The 14,261-nt window shown below is 42.9% G+C and overlaps 1 protein-coding gene across 4 annotated transcripts in view; it reads left to right on the top strand.

Annotated features, from left to right (window-relative positions):
• Positions 1-417: 417 nt before the first annotated feature.
• Positions 418-14,261, top strand: part of LOC109556513 (protein argonaute-4) — a 38,054-nt gene continuing 24,210 nt past the window's right edge. For 2 of the 4 annotated variants that reach the window (XM_070786852.1, XM_070786853.1), the window contains exons 1-3: positions 418-798; positions 7,015-7,180; positions 12,799-12,919. In XM_070786852.1, coding sequence (XP_070642953.1) covers positions 780-798; positions 7,015-7,180; positions 12,799-12,919 — 306 coding nt within the window. In that variant the 5' untranslated portion in view covers positions 418-779. Of the gene's footprint in view, positions 799-890; positions 5,601-7,014; positions 7,181-12,798; positions 12,920-14,261 lie in introns of those variants that run through there. The other 2 variants (XM_019957859.2, XM_019957860.2) reach the window with 2 other exon arrangements.

The raw sequence follows: 14,261 nt of genomic DNA, 5'->3' as shown, positions 1-14,261 counted from the left end.
GATGAAGAAATAGAAGGAAATTGCTGCGTCCGTGTGACCTCGGTGTTCTCAGTCCCAGGACAGTGGAGAAAGAGGAGACAGAAGAGAAAGAAGTGGTCCGAGGTGGGAGGAAGGAGGAGAGGTGTCCGATGTGAATCTCAAGACACTTTCCACCGACGAAAGTGCAGAGCTGTATCCTGATCAGCGGAGTCTGGAATGGCGACCTTTCTCCGGCCACCGGGTGTTGGGAGACTCTGGGTGGATAGTGCGTAGGCCCCCCCACCCCGGAGCCCCGCGGGAGAAGGCCTCCCGGGGCCACAAGGCTGTGCGGGCGGGCGCGCGCGCCCCCGACAAGTCCTCGGGGCTCTGCCCTCCTCGGGCGCGCGCCCGCGCCCTCCCCACCCCGCCTCTGCCCCACGCCGGGCTGGGTGGACCTGGCGTCCCGGGCCGCGCACGCCCCCTCCGTGAGCCGGGACCCCGGGCCGCGCGCGCCCCGCGCCCCGTGCCCCCTCCCCGCCCGGCGGGCGCGCGCGCTGGCTCCCGCTCCCGCTCCCGCTGGCAGCCGCGGCTGCGGCGGGGATTGTTTTTGTTGTCGCTGAGGCCGGAAGAGCCGCTGGAGCCGGGTCCCTGTCCCCGGGCCGGGCGCCGCCGCCGCCCCTTGCCCAGTGCCCGCGTCTCCGCGGCGCACACCGAGCGCCAATATTCCGGAGATCAAGCGTTACGCGGCGGCGGCGGCGGCGGCGGCGGGGCCCGGAGCGGGAGGCGCCGGGGACCGGGGCGAGGCGGCCCCCGCCGCCGCCATGGAAGCGCTGGGACCGGGTGAGGAGCGCGCTCGAGCCGGGACCCGGACCGGACCCCGGGAAGCCTGGGCGGGCGGGACGGCTGGCCGCTCCGGGTGGCCCGGATCGGTTCGTGCGTACCTGGGTTGGGCCGTCAGGCCTGGGGGAACGGGGCCGTGCCTCACTGCACAAGGCGGAGGGAGCTGACCCCGGCCTCGGGAGGCGGGCGGCGGGGGGACGGGTTCCGCGCCCCAGCCTGGAGAGATGAGCCAGTTCTCTAGATCTAAGGAGGGGGAGGCCCAGGAAGGTGACCCACGCCCCTAGGTAGAAGGGAGAGCTGACCCAGCCTCAGGGAGGTGGTTTGTGCTCCAGGGTGGAGGCGAGGCCAGTCTGGGTCACAGAAGGAACGACTGTGCCAGGTGCGCAGCGGGGGCCTGGCCCGGACCGGACCGGGAAGGACTCCACCACCAGGGATATTTTGGCTTGGGGCCGCACCCCTATTTTTCTTTGCCTTGGCAGACAGTCCAGAGCCATCAGATAAGGAAGAAGAACTTCCCCTAAACACTTCTCCTTTGCCCTGAAGGCAAGGGGCAAAGTGCCCACCCTTTCTCAAAGGCCCTGAAGTCTCGAGGAATATGTATCTATGCCCGTGTCTACCTGTCATTCTGCGCAGCAGACCCGCAGTGGTCTGTCCTAGCGCCTCCGTGACAGGCGAGTTACCCACCGGCGACTCCAGCTCAAGCTTTAATGCCCTGAGTATCTTCTAATTGGGTTAGAACTAGTTGTGAGGATCAAATGAAGGAGAAAGTGCTTTTGAAACTGTAATTCCTCGTTGTTATGAATGGCTTCTGGTTATCTCCCCAACTTTGCCCAAAGTAGAAGAACTATTCCAGGTTGTAACAAATGCCCTGCAGGTTGAAGTCTGGAGCTCCCACTTGGAATCCCAAGTTTCTAATGTAGGTCAAGGTTTAGGGGGTCTGTGTTAGAATTAACTTTAATATTATGCCTTATCTACATAGTTGACTTAGTTGTAGAGCATTTCGTTTTTTTAGTGCATAGAAAACTCAGTCTACCATTTGAGTTTGAAAACTTTGAAGGTGTGTTTACCTAAAACTTGTTTACATGGCTGAATGATCCAACTCCACCTTTATTTGCTGCTTAGAGTATTTTTTAAAGGACTTCATAGTCAAATTTCATATGCCTCTGAAAAATAAATTGGTTTTGTCACATTAATATTATTTGATAAACCTCAATGTGAATATTACACTGGGTTATTTCAGCTACATTCCCAGCTAAAAGCAGGATCTGGTCTTTAGGAATGTAACAGACTTCTGTTCAAATCCAATCTAGCAATTTAATAGTTGTATAACCTTGGGCAAATTATTTAATTCCTTTGAACTTTCATTTCCTCATCTATAAAATGAGGGTAGTAATAATTATGTCCTGCAAGATTGCTGTGAGAATGAAATAAGGTAATGTATGTGAGAAGTCTTGTAGATAGTCATGCATTGAAAATACTCAACAAATGTTTCTTCCCTCCCTCCCCTGTTAGTAGGTCATAATTGAATCAACTGTTGGCTTTATGAGCTGATATTGAAAGAGGCTTTGTAACTGTATACAAACTAAATTTCACGGAAAAGATCAATCTGGTGGTGTTAGGAACATCCCAGGGACTGACTTTTTTTTTTTAGCTTTTGCGGGTTTGAGGGCTTATCAGTTCACCCAGGATTATGGAAAATTAATTCTCACTAACCACATTTACAAGACACTAATGAAAGAGCCAACACAGATCTTTTCTGTTGGTTGGAATATTTTCTTGCCTGCTGTCTAGCAAACTCCATTTTTGGTGTCACAGTACCTTGGAAACCCAATTAATAACAAGAAGCTGCTTGTTGAGCATAGAATCAGAGCAAAGGGAGTTGCTAGTCTTGTGGGATATTTCATCCAGGCCAAGAACCTGGAGAAGCTTTCTTGCTTCTTTGTTGAAGCACATAGATCTGTTGCACTGTTCCCTCCTCACTTGAATAATCACTGAAGCATGTTTAGTCTTGCTCTGCTCTCTCTCACCCAGTTTCAATTTCTAACAACAACTAGGAAGTTTTAGATTAGATTACCATTTATTTTGTTTATATTAATAGTAGGGCTTCCCTACTGCCTCAGTGGTAAAGAATCTGCCTGCAATGCAGGAGACCCATGTTCGATCCCTGGCTTGGGAAGGTCCCCTGGAGGATGAAATGGCAACCCACTCCAGGATTCTTTCCTGGAGAATCCCATGGACAGAGGAGCCTGGCGGGCTACAGTCCATGGGGTCACAAAAGAGTTGGACATGATGAGTAACTAACATTGTCATATTAATAGTGCATGCGTGCTCAGTTGTGTCCGACTCTGCAACACCATGGACTGTCCATAGAATTCTCTCGACAAAGATACTGAAATGGTTTGCCATTTCCTACTCCAGGGGATCTTCCCCACCCAGGGATTGAACCCAATGTGGAATTGAACCCACATTTCTTATGTCTCCTGCATTGACAGGTGGATTCTTTACCAGTGTGCTAACATTTATTTTTTACAGTGCTTTACAGTTTGGAAAGTGCTTTCTTAGCTGTTAGTTCATTTGATCCTCTGTGAGGTAGGTAAGGAAGGTATTATCCCCATTTTACAGATGAGGTTCAGAGAGCCTAAGTGACTATATCTGGGGCTCAAGGCTAAATGATAAGGATGAGTCTGGATCACCTGGCTTCTAGTCTAATGCCCTCCTCTTCTGTTAAGCTGACTTCATCCAGTCTGTGTTGAGTTACCTTTTTGGAAGATGTAATTCTCAGATTTTGTCACTAAGTTCTTGAGATGCTCCCAACATGAGGACCTTTGAGGAATAACTGTAACATTTATATACAAATGCAGTCATAATAGCTAACACATATCGAGTGCTTACCATTATGAGGCACTGTGTTAAGCCTTTTGGGCTTCCCGTGTGGCGCTCGGGGTAAAGAACCCGTCTGCCAACGCAGGAGCCTAAAGAGACGTGGGTTCCATCCCTGGGTTGAAGATCCCCTGGAGGAGGGTGTGACAACCCACTCCAGTATTCTTGCCTGGAGAATCCCATGGACAGAGGAACCTGGCAGGCTACAGTCCATGCAGCATGGCTGCTGCTGCTGCTAAGTCACTTCAGTCATGTCTGACTCTGTGCGACTCCATAGATGGCAGCCCACCAGGCTCCCCCGTCCCTGGGATTCTCCAGGCAAGAACACTGGAGTGGGTTGCCATTCCCTTCTCCAATGCGTGAAAGTGAAAAGTGAACGTGAAGTCACTCAGTTGTGGCCGACCCTCAGCAACCCCATGGACTGCAGCCTTCCAGGCTCCTCCGTCCATGGGATTTTCCAGGCAAGAGTACTGGAGTGAGGTGTCATTGCCTTCTCTGATGCAGCATGGCACATCAAGCCTTTTATGTACATCACCTCATGAGATCCTCACAATAGCCTTATGAGATAGGTGCTATTATTATCATAACTCTTCCATTTTATAGATAAGGAAACTGATTGGCTAAGAAACTGGCCCTAGGTCATGCAGTTAGGGAGTGGTAAAACCAAGGTTGAAACCCAGGCAGTTTGGTTCCAGACTTTATTTCTTCAGAAGTTGCTTGATAAATTCAAAGAAACCAGCTTTGGGGATGGAAAAGTTTAGAATATATTTTTCTAAATAAATCTTCTAAACTTATTAAAAGGAATGATCACTCACTTTCTAACTTTTCTCTCTTGCCATGGAAAAGAAACACACTATTTGCTTTTCTCCACTTAATCCCTTTCCTTCATTTACTCTGCCTTCATTTACTCTGTCTCTTTAAAGAGCATCAAGTACTTCTGAGAGGTATAAATGCCATAGGATTGTGAAATATACTGAAGAAGAAAAAGCCCTGAACTGGGAGTTAGGAGACCTAGATTCTAGTTGTGATTTAAAATCCAAGTCATATGTCCTTGGGCAAGTCATTTGATCCAGATTTTTGTTTGTAAATTTCTATCATAAAGCTGGATTTGTGATACAGTGACTGCTTAAATGTATCTTGGAATATGCAAGGCTGACTTACCTATATGATTTAGTTGGGTGAATTCAGTATACCTGTCCACCTCTGATGTTATTTATTATCTACTTCTTACATTGTTTATAAATGCTTTATCACACCCAGAGTAGATCCCCTTGTTCACTAGAAATGGAACTCAACTCCAAGAAATAGTTTTTAGTATAAATTATGTGCTTTTGTTTTAATGAAAAATAATCCTTTAATTTTAGAAATGACTAGATTTATGTTTCATTTCTATCTGAAACTGCTACAGAGATTATTAGTACTGTTCAGTTCAGCATTCATTGAATTCCTACAATGTGCTCATCATTGAATTAGGTTTTAAGATAACTTTGAATTGGAAGTCCATTTTTTCTAAAGGTTACAGTCTAGTGAAGGAAACAGTAATTTAACAAGTTGTTTCTAGATATTTGTCCCACGTGTTCCCTATACAAAGGATCTTGGGGACACAGAAGATGCATCCTCTAGCCTAGGAGAGTCTGGAAAAGCTTTCCAAGGAGGTTGCACTTGACCAGAGTTTTGAAGGACGAGTATAATTCACAGAAAGAATGAACAGTGAATTTAATACATGAAAAGATTTTCAGTATTTTAGGAATTAGTGTGTGGTGATCCGTCAACACAAATTTCATTGAAGTGTTTGCTTTGATTTTCCTAAGTGATATTGGACCAGAACAGCTTCTTACTTCAAAGTGTTCTCTCCTTGGTGAATTGTCTTTGTTCCTGGTAAAATACCATTGCAACAAGAGAACCTGTTGTAACTTTCCTTTGTAAGTTCAGCTCACTTTACTCAACACTTATTCATAGCAGAAAAAGTGTTTATTTTTTGGACCAGTGTCTATTTGACAATCTCATCAGAAAGGAATAAGGTTTTCTGTAGACAGATATTTCCCAGACTGTTTCCTTAAACCCTAATTTACTGACTATTAATAGATGTTTGGTTTTAAAAACAGAGAAAGAGTTGTGTGTGTGTGCATGTGTGTGTGTTCTGGGGAAAAATAAGTCAGGTAAATAATAAATTAAACAAGCTTATTTATTACATGACTTGTTAGAGAATTTAATGTGATAATATATATATTGGAGTTTTAAGAAGGGAAGAGAATATGTAGGGTTTTTTTAGCTGATGGAAACTTTCTTTTTTTTATAGAGTATCTTGTAAACCATCAATAGAATAATTTGGAATGACTGCTCTATCTAGACCAGGGTTTCTCAGCCTCAGTACTATTCGATACTTTGGACTGAATACTTCTATATTTTGGGGGGCTGTCGTGTGCATTGCCAGTATCATCCCCCAATTTGTGACAACCAAGAAGGTCTCCATATATTTGGCAAATGTTTACTGGGGGACAAAAGCTCCCCCAAGTTGAGAACTGCTGGTCTAGACTGTCAGTTCCTTGAAGGCAGAGGTTCTATCTTTTTCTTGAATCTACAGTACAGCTTAGACATGGAATAAATGAATAAATGTTTGTTGAAGAAATAAACTAAATCTTATGGTCAGGAAATATCAGATTGTCCAGATTTTTTAAATATCAGGTTATAAGGAAGAAAGTAGCCTCACTGGTATTGTTTCACTATCCAAATTAGCAATTAAATTGATAAAGATAGCTGCTGTTTAATCTCTGACAGTCTGTACAAAACTATAACAATCAAGCTAATTTGTGGAGGATTAATGGATCATCTCCAGCATGAACTGATGATGGCCTCCAGAGTTTAGAGATGATTTTATTTTAAAATGCATACAATTTTGTAAGCCTAGCTGTAGATCTACTGATACTGATAAAAGGTTTTAGACAGTAGAGTGCATCTGAGAGTTCATCATATTGTATCTACTGTTGACATCCCCCTTATTCAAAATAATAGCAGCATGGAAAAAATATTTAGAAATCTAGAGAATCTTAGGCCAAAAAGCTTTTGACATAACTTTTTATATCGGAGTATGTTCAGTGAAGTATAAGATCACAGTAATTGTAGCTGTTTTTGTTTTGTTTTGGCTGGGCTGCACAGCTTGTGGGAACTTAGTTCCCTGACCAGGGACTGAACCTGGGTCCTGGGCATTGTCAGTGCAGAGTCCTAACTGCTGGACTGCCAGGGGATTCCCAACTATAGCTATCATCAACATCATGATGAAGGGAATATTATCCTTCACAAACAATAGTACATCAAATAATCTTTCAATCTCTTCAGGACCTCCAGCCAGCCTGTTTCAGCCACCTCGTCGTCCTGGCCTTGGAACTGTCGGAAAACCCATTCGACTGTTAGCCAACCATTTCCAGGTTCAGATTCCCAAAATAGATGTGTATCACTATGATGTGGATATTAAACCAGAAAAACGGCCTCGTAGAGTCAACAGGTAAGGATTAAAAAGAATAGACTTCTATATGTATTTAAATACACATAGTTTATTTATTATGAATCATCTTGTTCTCTAAACTCTTTTAACATGTAAGCTTTGTTTTTCTCTAAGACAGTGAGTTTCTTGATAGCAGATATGCTATCTCATACTTGGTTCTCCTTCATAGATGCTAGCAGAGTACTGGACATATCATCCTTCAGTCAGTAAATAATGAATGAAGAATTGTCCCTCTTTCACTGTCCAAAGGTAGCAGAAATTTATAAGAAGTAGATGAAACCATTGATATCCATGGAAAATAGAACTATCTGGAAATTCAAATTTTATTATTAAGTGTTGGCATTGGACATGAGAAAAATGTAAGTGTAAAGACAGAAGAATCATCTTGGGGTATTGAAGAAATTAAACTCAGAGAGAAGCTCTGTTTAATTCTAGCATTATCCAAGAGGGGTCTAGATAGGATGATTTAAGTATTGTGGTCTGTATAACAGGAATTTACCAAGGGTGAAGATATAGCCCTATAACAGATCTTATTCTAGTGTGCTGAGATCACTCACTTTCCTTGTCTCTGTTTCTTCACTGATACTCAGACAGTCATTAATATTATAGTTCTTGCCTTTTCAAGAATACTTTTACTGTCAAGTGAAATATTTTTTTGTGGCTTGATTTTTTTCTCATTGTAGATCAATTTTTTGGCTTTCTGGTATAGTTCAGTCTCATGTAAGCCTTTAATTGTTTGACTGTTGTATAACTGAAACCAACAGTAATAGAAGTGATAGTAATGGCTAATATTGATTCATTCAACATATAGTGCTCATTGTATGTCAGGCATTGTTCTGTGTCCTGGGAATATAACATGAAAAAACAGGCAACAGTTCCTACCCTCGAAGAACTTATGCTATAACGGGGGAAAAGTCCAAAAATAAATGAGTAAACAAATAAAACATATTATTGCTAGCTGATGATAACTTCTATGAAGAAAAATAAAACAAGGATGGAAGGTACAGATTGAGGATGGGCCATTGATTTTATGTGTGTGTGTATGTATAGATACATACATATGGTATATATGTATATTGTAAATATGTATCTCTTAAGACAGTAAAGAGGCTACCTGCAATGCGGGAGACCTGGGTTCAATCCCTGGGTCAGGAAGATCCCCTGGAGGTGGGCATGGCAACCCACTCCAGTATTCTTGCCTGGAGAATCCCCATGGACAGAGTAGCCTGGCGGGCTACAGTCCATGGGGTCGCAAAGAGTTGGACATGACTGAGCGAGTAAGCATGTATATGTGTTGCACATATATTATGTAAGATGTGTGCATGCATGCATGTGTGTATATATGTGTGTGCATATTATATGTACATGTAATATACACACAATGTGTGTGTGTGTGTGTGTGTGTATGTATGTATGTTATAATAGTGTAGTTAGGGAAAGTCTCACTGAAAAGTGACATTTGAGGAGAAACCTAGAGGAGGTGAGGGATAGCTCCTTGAACAGAACCCCAGGCAGAGGTAGCAGCTTGCGTGGTGTATTCAAGGAATAGCAGATAAAGCCTGTATTGCTGGAGTAAGTGAGGGGGAGAGTGATAGAGAAACTCCTAAGGGCCTTATCAAGCAGAGTCTTGTAGGTCGTCCTAGGCCTTTAGCGCTTACTCTGATTAGATGGGTTTTGAGTAGACATTTGATATGACTAACTTAGATTTTGAATGGTGGATCGTTCTGGCTGCTGTGTTCCAGATGGAGCCTGGCAGTTAAGGCTGAAAAGCCAAGAAATCAATTAGGAAGCTCTTGTAATGATTCAAGTGAAAAGGGATGGTGACTTTAACCTGGGTTGTAAAAGAGATGGTGATAAGAAGTGGTCAGAGTCTACAAATATTTTAAAGGTGGTGTCAGCAACATCTGTTGATGGATTAAAGGTGAGGTATGAAAGAAATGAATCATGGCTAATTCCAGGGGTTTTGTCCTGAGCAGAGGGAAAGATGGAGTTGCCATGTATCGAAATGGAGAAAACTATGGGAGAGGCAACAGGGGTGGCAGGTCAGGGGAGCTGTAGTTTTTGAAATGCTATGATTGAGATGTCTGCTAGACATCCCAGTGGAGACCTCAAGCAGGAAGTTGAATAAATGAGGTTGGGGCCATCATCAGGGGCCAGGTTACAGGCTGGAGACAGACATTTGAGAGTCATCAGTATATTGATGGTAAAACCATGAGACTGGGTGAGATCATGTAGGAAGTGAGTGTGGTTAAAGAAAGTGAGACTCCAAGACTGAGTCTTGAGGTAACAGTGCTTGCAAACTGGGGAGATGAGGAAGAATCAGCAAAGGAGACTGGTGGCATGGAGAGAGGCCACTGGGATGAAAGAAACCAGGGCAGAGTGAGGAGGCAAGGGAAGAACCTATTTTAAGCTGAAAGAATTGATCATCTAATGTTCAGGGAGCATTTAATTTTGCAATGTGGGGCTCACTGGGAACCTTGATAAGAGTAGTTTTGAAGGAGAAAAAGCCTCATGAGAGAAGATTGAAGAGAAAATGGAGAGGAGCAGTTAGAGACAACTTTGTCAAGAGACTGACGCAGTGGGAAGCAGAGAAATGTACTGCTCAGATGAGGAGGAAGGGTCAAATTTCAGTGTTTTTAAGATGAGAGAAATTATAGATATTTATATGCTTAAGAGAATAATTCAGTAGAGTAGAAAATTTTGATGATTCAAGAGAAATGAAGATTCCTGGAGTTATATCCTTGAGCACTGGTTAACAGCCATTTAGTCTTTTTGTTTTATTAAGAGAGTCCTTTAAAAAAAAATGTTTGTGTTAGTTGCTCAGTTGTGTCCAACTCTTTTGCAACCCCATGGACTGTAGCCCGCCAGGCTCCTCTGTCCATGTAATTCTCCAGGCAAGAATACTGGAGAGGGTTGCCATCTCCTTTTCCAGGGGATCTTCCCTGGCCCAGGGATCGAACCCAGGTCTCCCACATTGCAGGCAGATTACCCACTGAGCCACCAGGGAAGCTCCCGTTTTAAAAAATACTGATTTTTATTTATTTATTTGGCTGCACCGGGTCTTAACTGTGGCACGTGAGATCTTCGTTGTGGCATGCACACTCTTAGTTGTGCAAACTCTTAGTTGTGAACGTGGAATCTAGTTCCCTGACCACGGATTGAACCCAGGCCCCCTGCATTGGGAACGCTAAGTCTTAGCCACTGGATCACCAGGGAAGTCCCGCAGCCATATAGTCTCGTCCAAAACATCCATAAGATATTTGGTCCACGTCAAAAGGTCCCTGAAATTTGGTCCTATTCAAAACCTCTGTGAACATATTCAGCCCATGCCAGATTTTTGTTTTGGACAGAGCTGAATATGAAGGCCCTCTTGATGTGGACCAAATGTTTCACGGATGTTTTGGACCAAATGTCCTGCAAGGAGTAGGCTTATTGCATGACAAGCACTGTTCTTGTCTATGTGTACTTATTCACTTAATATGATGATTTTTGTGGTGGGCTTTATGATTATTGTAATCCTACAAATGAAGAAATAGCTGTGAGAGAGCAAGTAACTTGTCCAAGGTCATACAACTCTGCCATTTAATCCTTGTGTGACCAGGGGCAAGTTACTTGCCATTCTGAATTTTTATTTTTTTCTCTTTGAGAAAAATTATTGCACTGCTTGTCTCACAGGTTGTTGTGAAGATTAAGTGAGAATAGAGGTGAAAATATGTTTTCTTACTGTAAAATTTTATGATTATATTTGAAGAATGTAAGATAAGAAATTACCCTCTCAGTCTGAAAATATATTATTCTTAAGTCAACTTTTTAAAATTGGGAATGTATGAAACTATATTTCTCCATCAGTTTTTTGCAATTGCATGACTTAGTTTGAAAAAATATGACTTTCCCACAGTTTTCGTTTGTGGTAGTGTTAATGCCTTAGCCTTTTGTGTGTTGTTGTTTAGTTGCTAAGTCATGTCAGATTCTTAGTGACCGCACAGACTGTAGCCTACCAGGCTCCTCTGTCCATGGGATGTCCCAGGCAAGAATACTGGAGAGGGTTGCCATTTCCTTCTGCAGGGCATCTTCTCCATCCCAGTGATCTAACCTGTGTCTCTTGCATTGGCAGGTGGATTCTTTACTGCTAAGCCACTAGGGAAGCCCCAGTGCCTTAGCTAGTTGTGATTTATTTTGACTTTTAAGATACAATTCACACACATGGGCTTACTAATATTGGTGAGACATAGCACCTGATTTTTCATTGACTTTAGCATTCCAAAGTCTCACAGATTCACTTTTATCTATCTTAAACAGTAGATTCTAGTTTCCCCACGTCTGCATTAATCTTAGATCCTGCATACAGTGTGATCTGGTATATATGACAAAACACTGTTCATGTTTGATTGAGAGAAAGGCTTTCATTCTAAAAAGAAAGAAACTACACTAGTAATGGAATGGGGATATTTTATGGGAGGAGGAAATTTTATGATGTTCCCTTCTTTATACTACTTGGAAGCAATTTGGCATATAATACAACATTAGAAGGACTAAAGCTGAAGCTTCACTACTTTTGGCTACCTAATGCGAAGAGCCAACTCGTTGGAAAAGACCCTGATGCTTGGAAAGGTTGAAGGCAGGAGGAGAAGGGGACAACAGAGGATGAGATGGTTGGGTGGCATCACTGACCCAATGGACATGAGTCTGAGCAAGTTCCAAGAGATAGCAAAGGACAGGGAAGCCTAGTGGGCTGCAGTCATGGGGTCGCAAAGAGTCGGACATGACTGAGTGACTTCACTTTCATTTTTCACTTGCATGCCTTGGAGAAGGAAATGGCAACCCACTCCAGTGTTCTTGCCTGGAGAATCCCAGGGACGAGGGGAGCCTGGTGGGCTGCTGCCTGTGGGGTTGCCCAGTCAGACACTTAGCAGCAGCAGCATTAGTCAAAGGAGTTGCCTTAGTCTGTTGACTATGATGCATCTTAGATTTATTGATCCTCAGATGTCTGCCCACTCTTTTTTCCAAAACCAGTGTACTTGAATAAGGATGCATATTTGATAACAAATATATTATCATTCAGTTATGAACATGCCAAATTTAGATACCTAAGATAGGTTACTCTTATAAGGTTCTATTTATCATAGGAGAGGATTTTCGAAAGCAAGAATTTGAGAAGGTGCTGCAAATTTTCTTCTTTCCTTTTATTCCTTCCTTTTGTGTTGTCATCCCATGACTGCTTTTGTTCACTTGCTGTTTTTTTTTTTTTTTTAATTATTTGAATCTGTAACTTTAACTCTTGCTTTTTCCAAAGAATTTTAATCCTCATATTCCAGGCAGAACTGGCCTGGGTCATCTTTTTCTTTTTTTGTTCTGAGCCATTTTTAAACTCTTTATTGACTTTGTTACAGTATTGCTGGCATCTTAGCTCCCCAACCAGGAATCGAACCCATACCCTCTGGGTTGGGTTCTCCAGGAACCCAAGTCTCAAGACTTCTCCAGGAAGTCTTAACTGCTGGACCACCAGGGAGGTCCTCCAAGGAGTTTTGACCCGAATTTAGATAATTAAGGTATAGTGATAGTTTCCTGTTCACCACCGTTTCTCAGAGCTAACCTCCACTGTCTCCATTACTGTTAAGGGAGGTAGTAGATACAATGGTGCGGCACTTCAAGATGCAGATATTTGGTGATCGGCAGCCTGGCTATGATGGCAAAAGAAACATGTACACAGCACATCCACTGCCAATTGGACGGGATAGGGTAAGTGTTAACAGCAAGAAATGTTTATTAGACCTAGGTCATTTAGTAGTAATTACATAGGACAAAGATGTTTCCCTTTCTAATGACAATTCAATTCTTAAAGCTGTTTCTCATGGTGATGATAGATTTGTTATTCTGTACATATTCTCTTGTTTTTTAATTAATCAATAATTGACTGTTAGAATTTAGGTTGATTATTTCCACAAACTGTGGAAAATCCTTAAAGAGATGGGAATACCAGACCACCTGACCTGCCTCCTGAGAAATCTGTATGCAGGTCAAGAAGCAACAGTTAGAACTGGACATAGAACAACAGACTGGTTCCAAATCAGGAAAGGAGTACGCCAAGGTTGTATATCGTCACCCTACTTATTTAACTTATATGCAGAGTATATCATGCAAAATGCCAGGCTGGATGAAGCACAAGCTGGAATCAAGATTGCCAGGAGAAATATCAATAACCTCAGATTTGCAGATGACACCACCCTTACGGCAGAAAACAAAGAACTAAAGAGCTTCTTGATGAAAGAGAAAGAGGAGAGTGAAAAAGTTGGCTTAAAACTCAACATTCATAAAACTAAGATCCTGGCATCTGGTCCCATCACTTAATGGCAAATAGATGGGGAAACAATGGAAACAATGCCAGACTTTGTTTTGGGGGGCTCCAAGATCACTGCAGATGGTGACTGCAGACATGAAATTAAAAGATGCTTACTCCTTGGAAGAAACATTATGACCAACCTAGACAGCATATTAAAAAGCAGAGATATTACTTTGCCGACAAAGGTCCGTCTAGTCAAGGCTATGAATTTTCCAGTAGTCATGTATGGATGTGAGAGTTGGACTATAAAGAAAGCTGAGCACTGAAGAATTGATGCTTTTGAACTGTGGTGTTGGAGAAGACTCTTGAGAGTCCCTTGGACTGCAAGGAGATCCAACCAGTCCATCCTAAAGGAGATCAGTCCTGAATATTCATTGGAAGGACTGATGTTGAAGCTGAAACTCCAATACTTTGGCCACCTGATGCGAAGAACCGACTCATTGGAAAAGACCCTGATGCTGGGAAAGATAGGTGGGAGGAGAAGGGGACGACAGAGGATGAGATGGTTGGATGGCATCACCGACTCGATGGACATGAGTTTGAATAAGCTCCGGGAGTTGCTGATGGACAGGGAAGCCTGGCGTGCTGCAGTCCATGGGGTTGCAAAGAGTCAGATAACGACTGAGATACTGAACTGAACTAATTTCATCTTTACATATGTTCCCACTTTCTCACAGTGTGAAAGTGCCACCTGAATCTGAACAGTAGAATTTTTATTACTTGTAAAATATTGTGTAACAC

The sequence above is a fragment of the Bos indicus genome, chromosome 3, assembly GCF_029378745.1.
Source record: "Bos indicus isolate NIAB-ARS_2022 breed Sahiwal x Tharparkar chromosome 3, NIAB-ARS_B.indTharparkar_mat_pri_1.0, whole genome shotgun sequence".
NCBI lineage: Eukaryota > Metazoa > Chordata > Mammalia > Artiodactyla > Bovidae > Bos > Bos indicus.
Note: the sequence above shows the minus strand (reverse complement) of the source record. Positions and strands in the feature narration are given on the sequence as shown.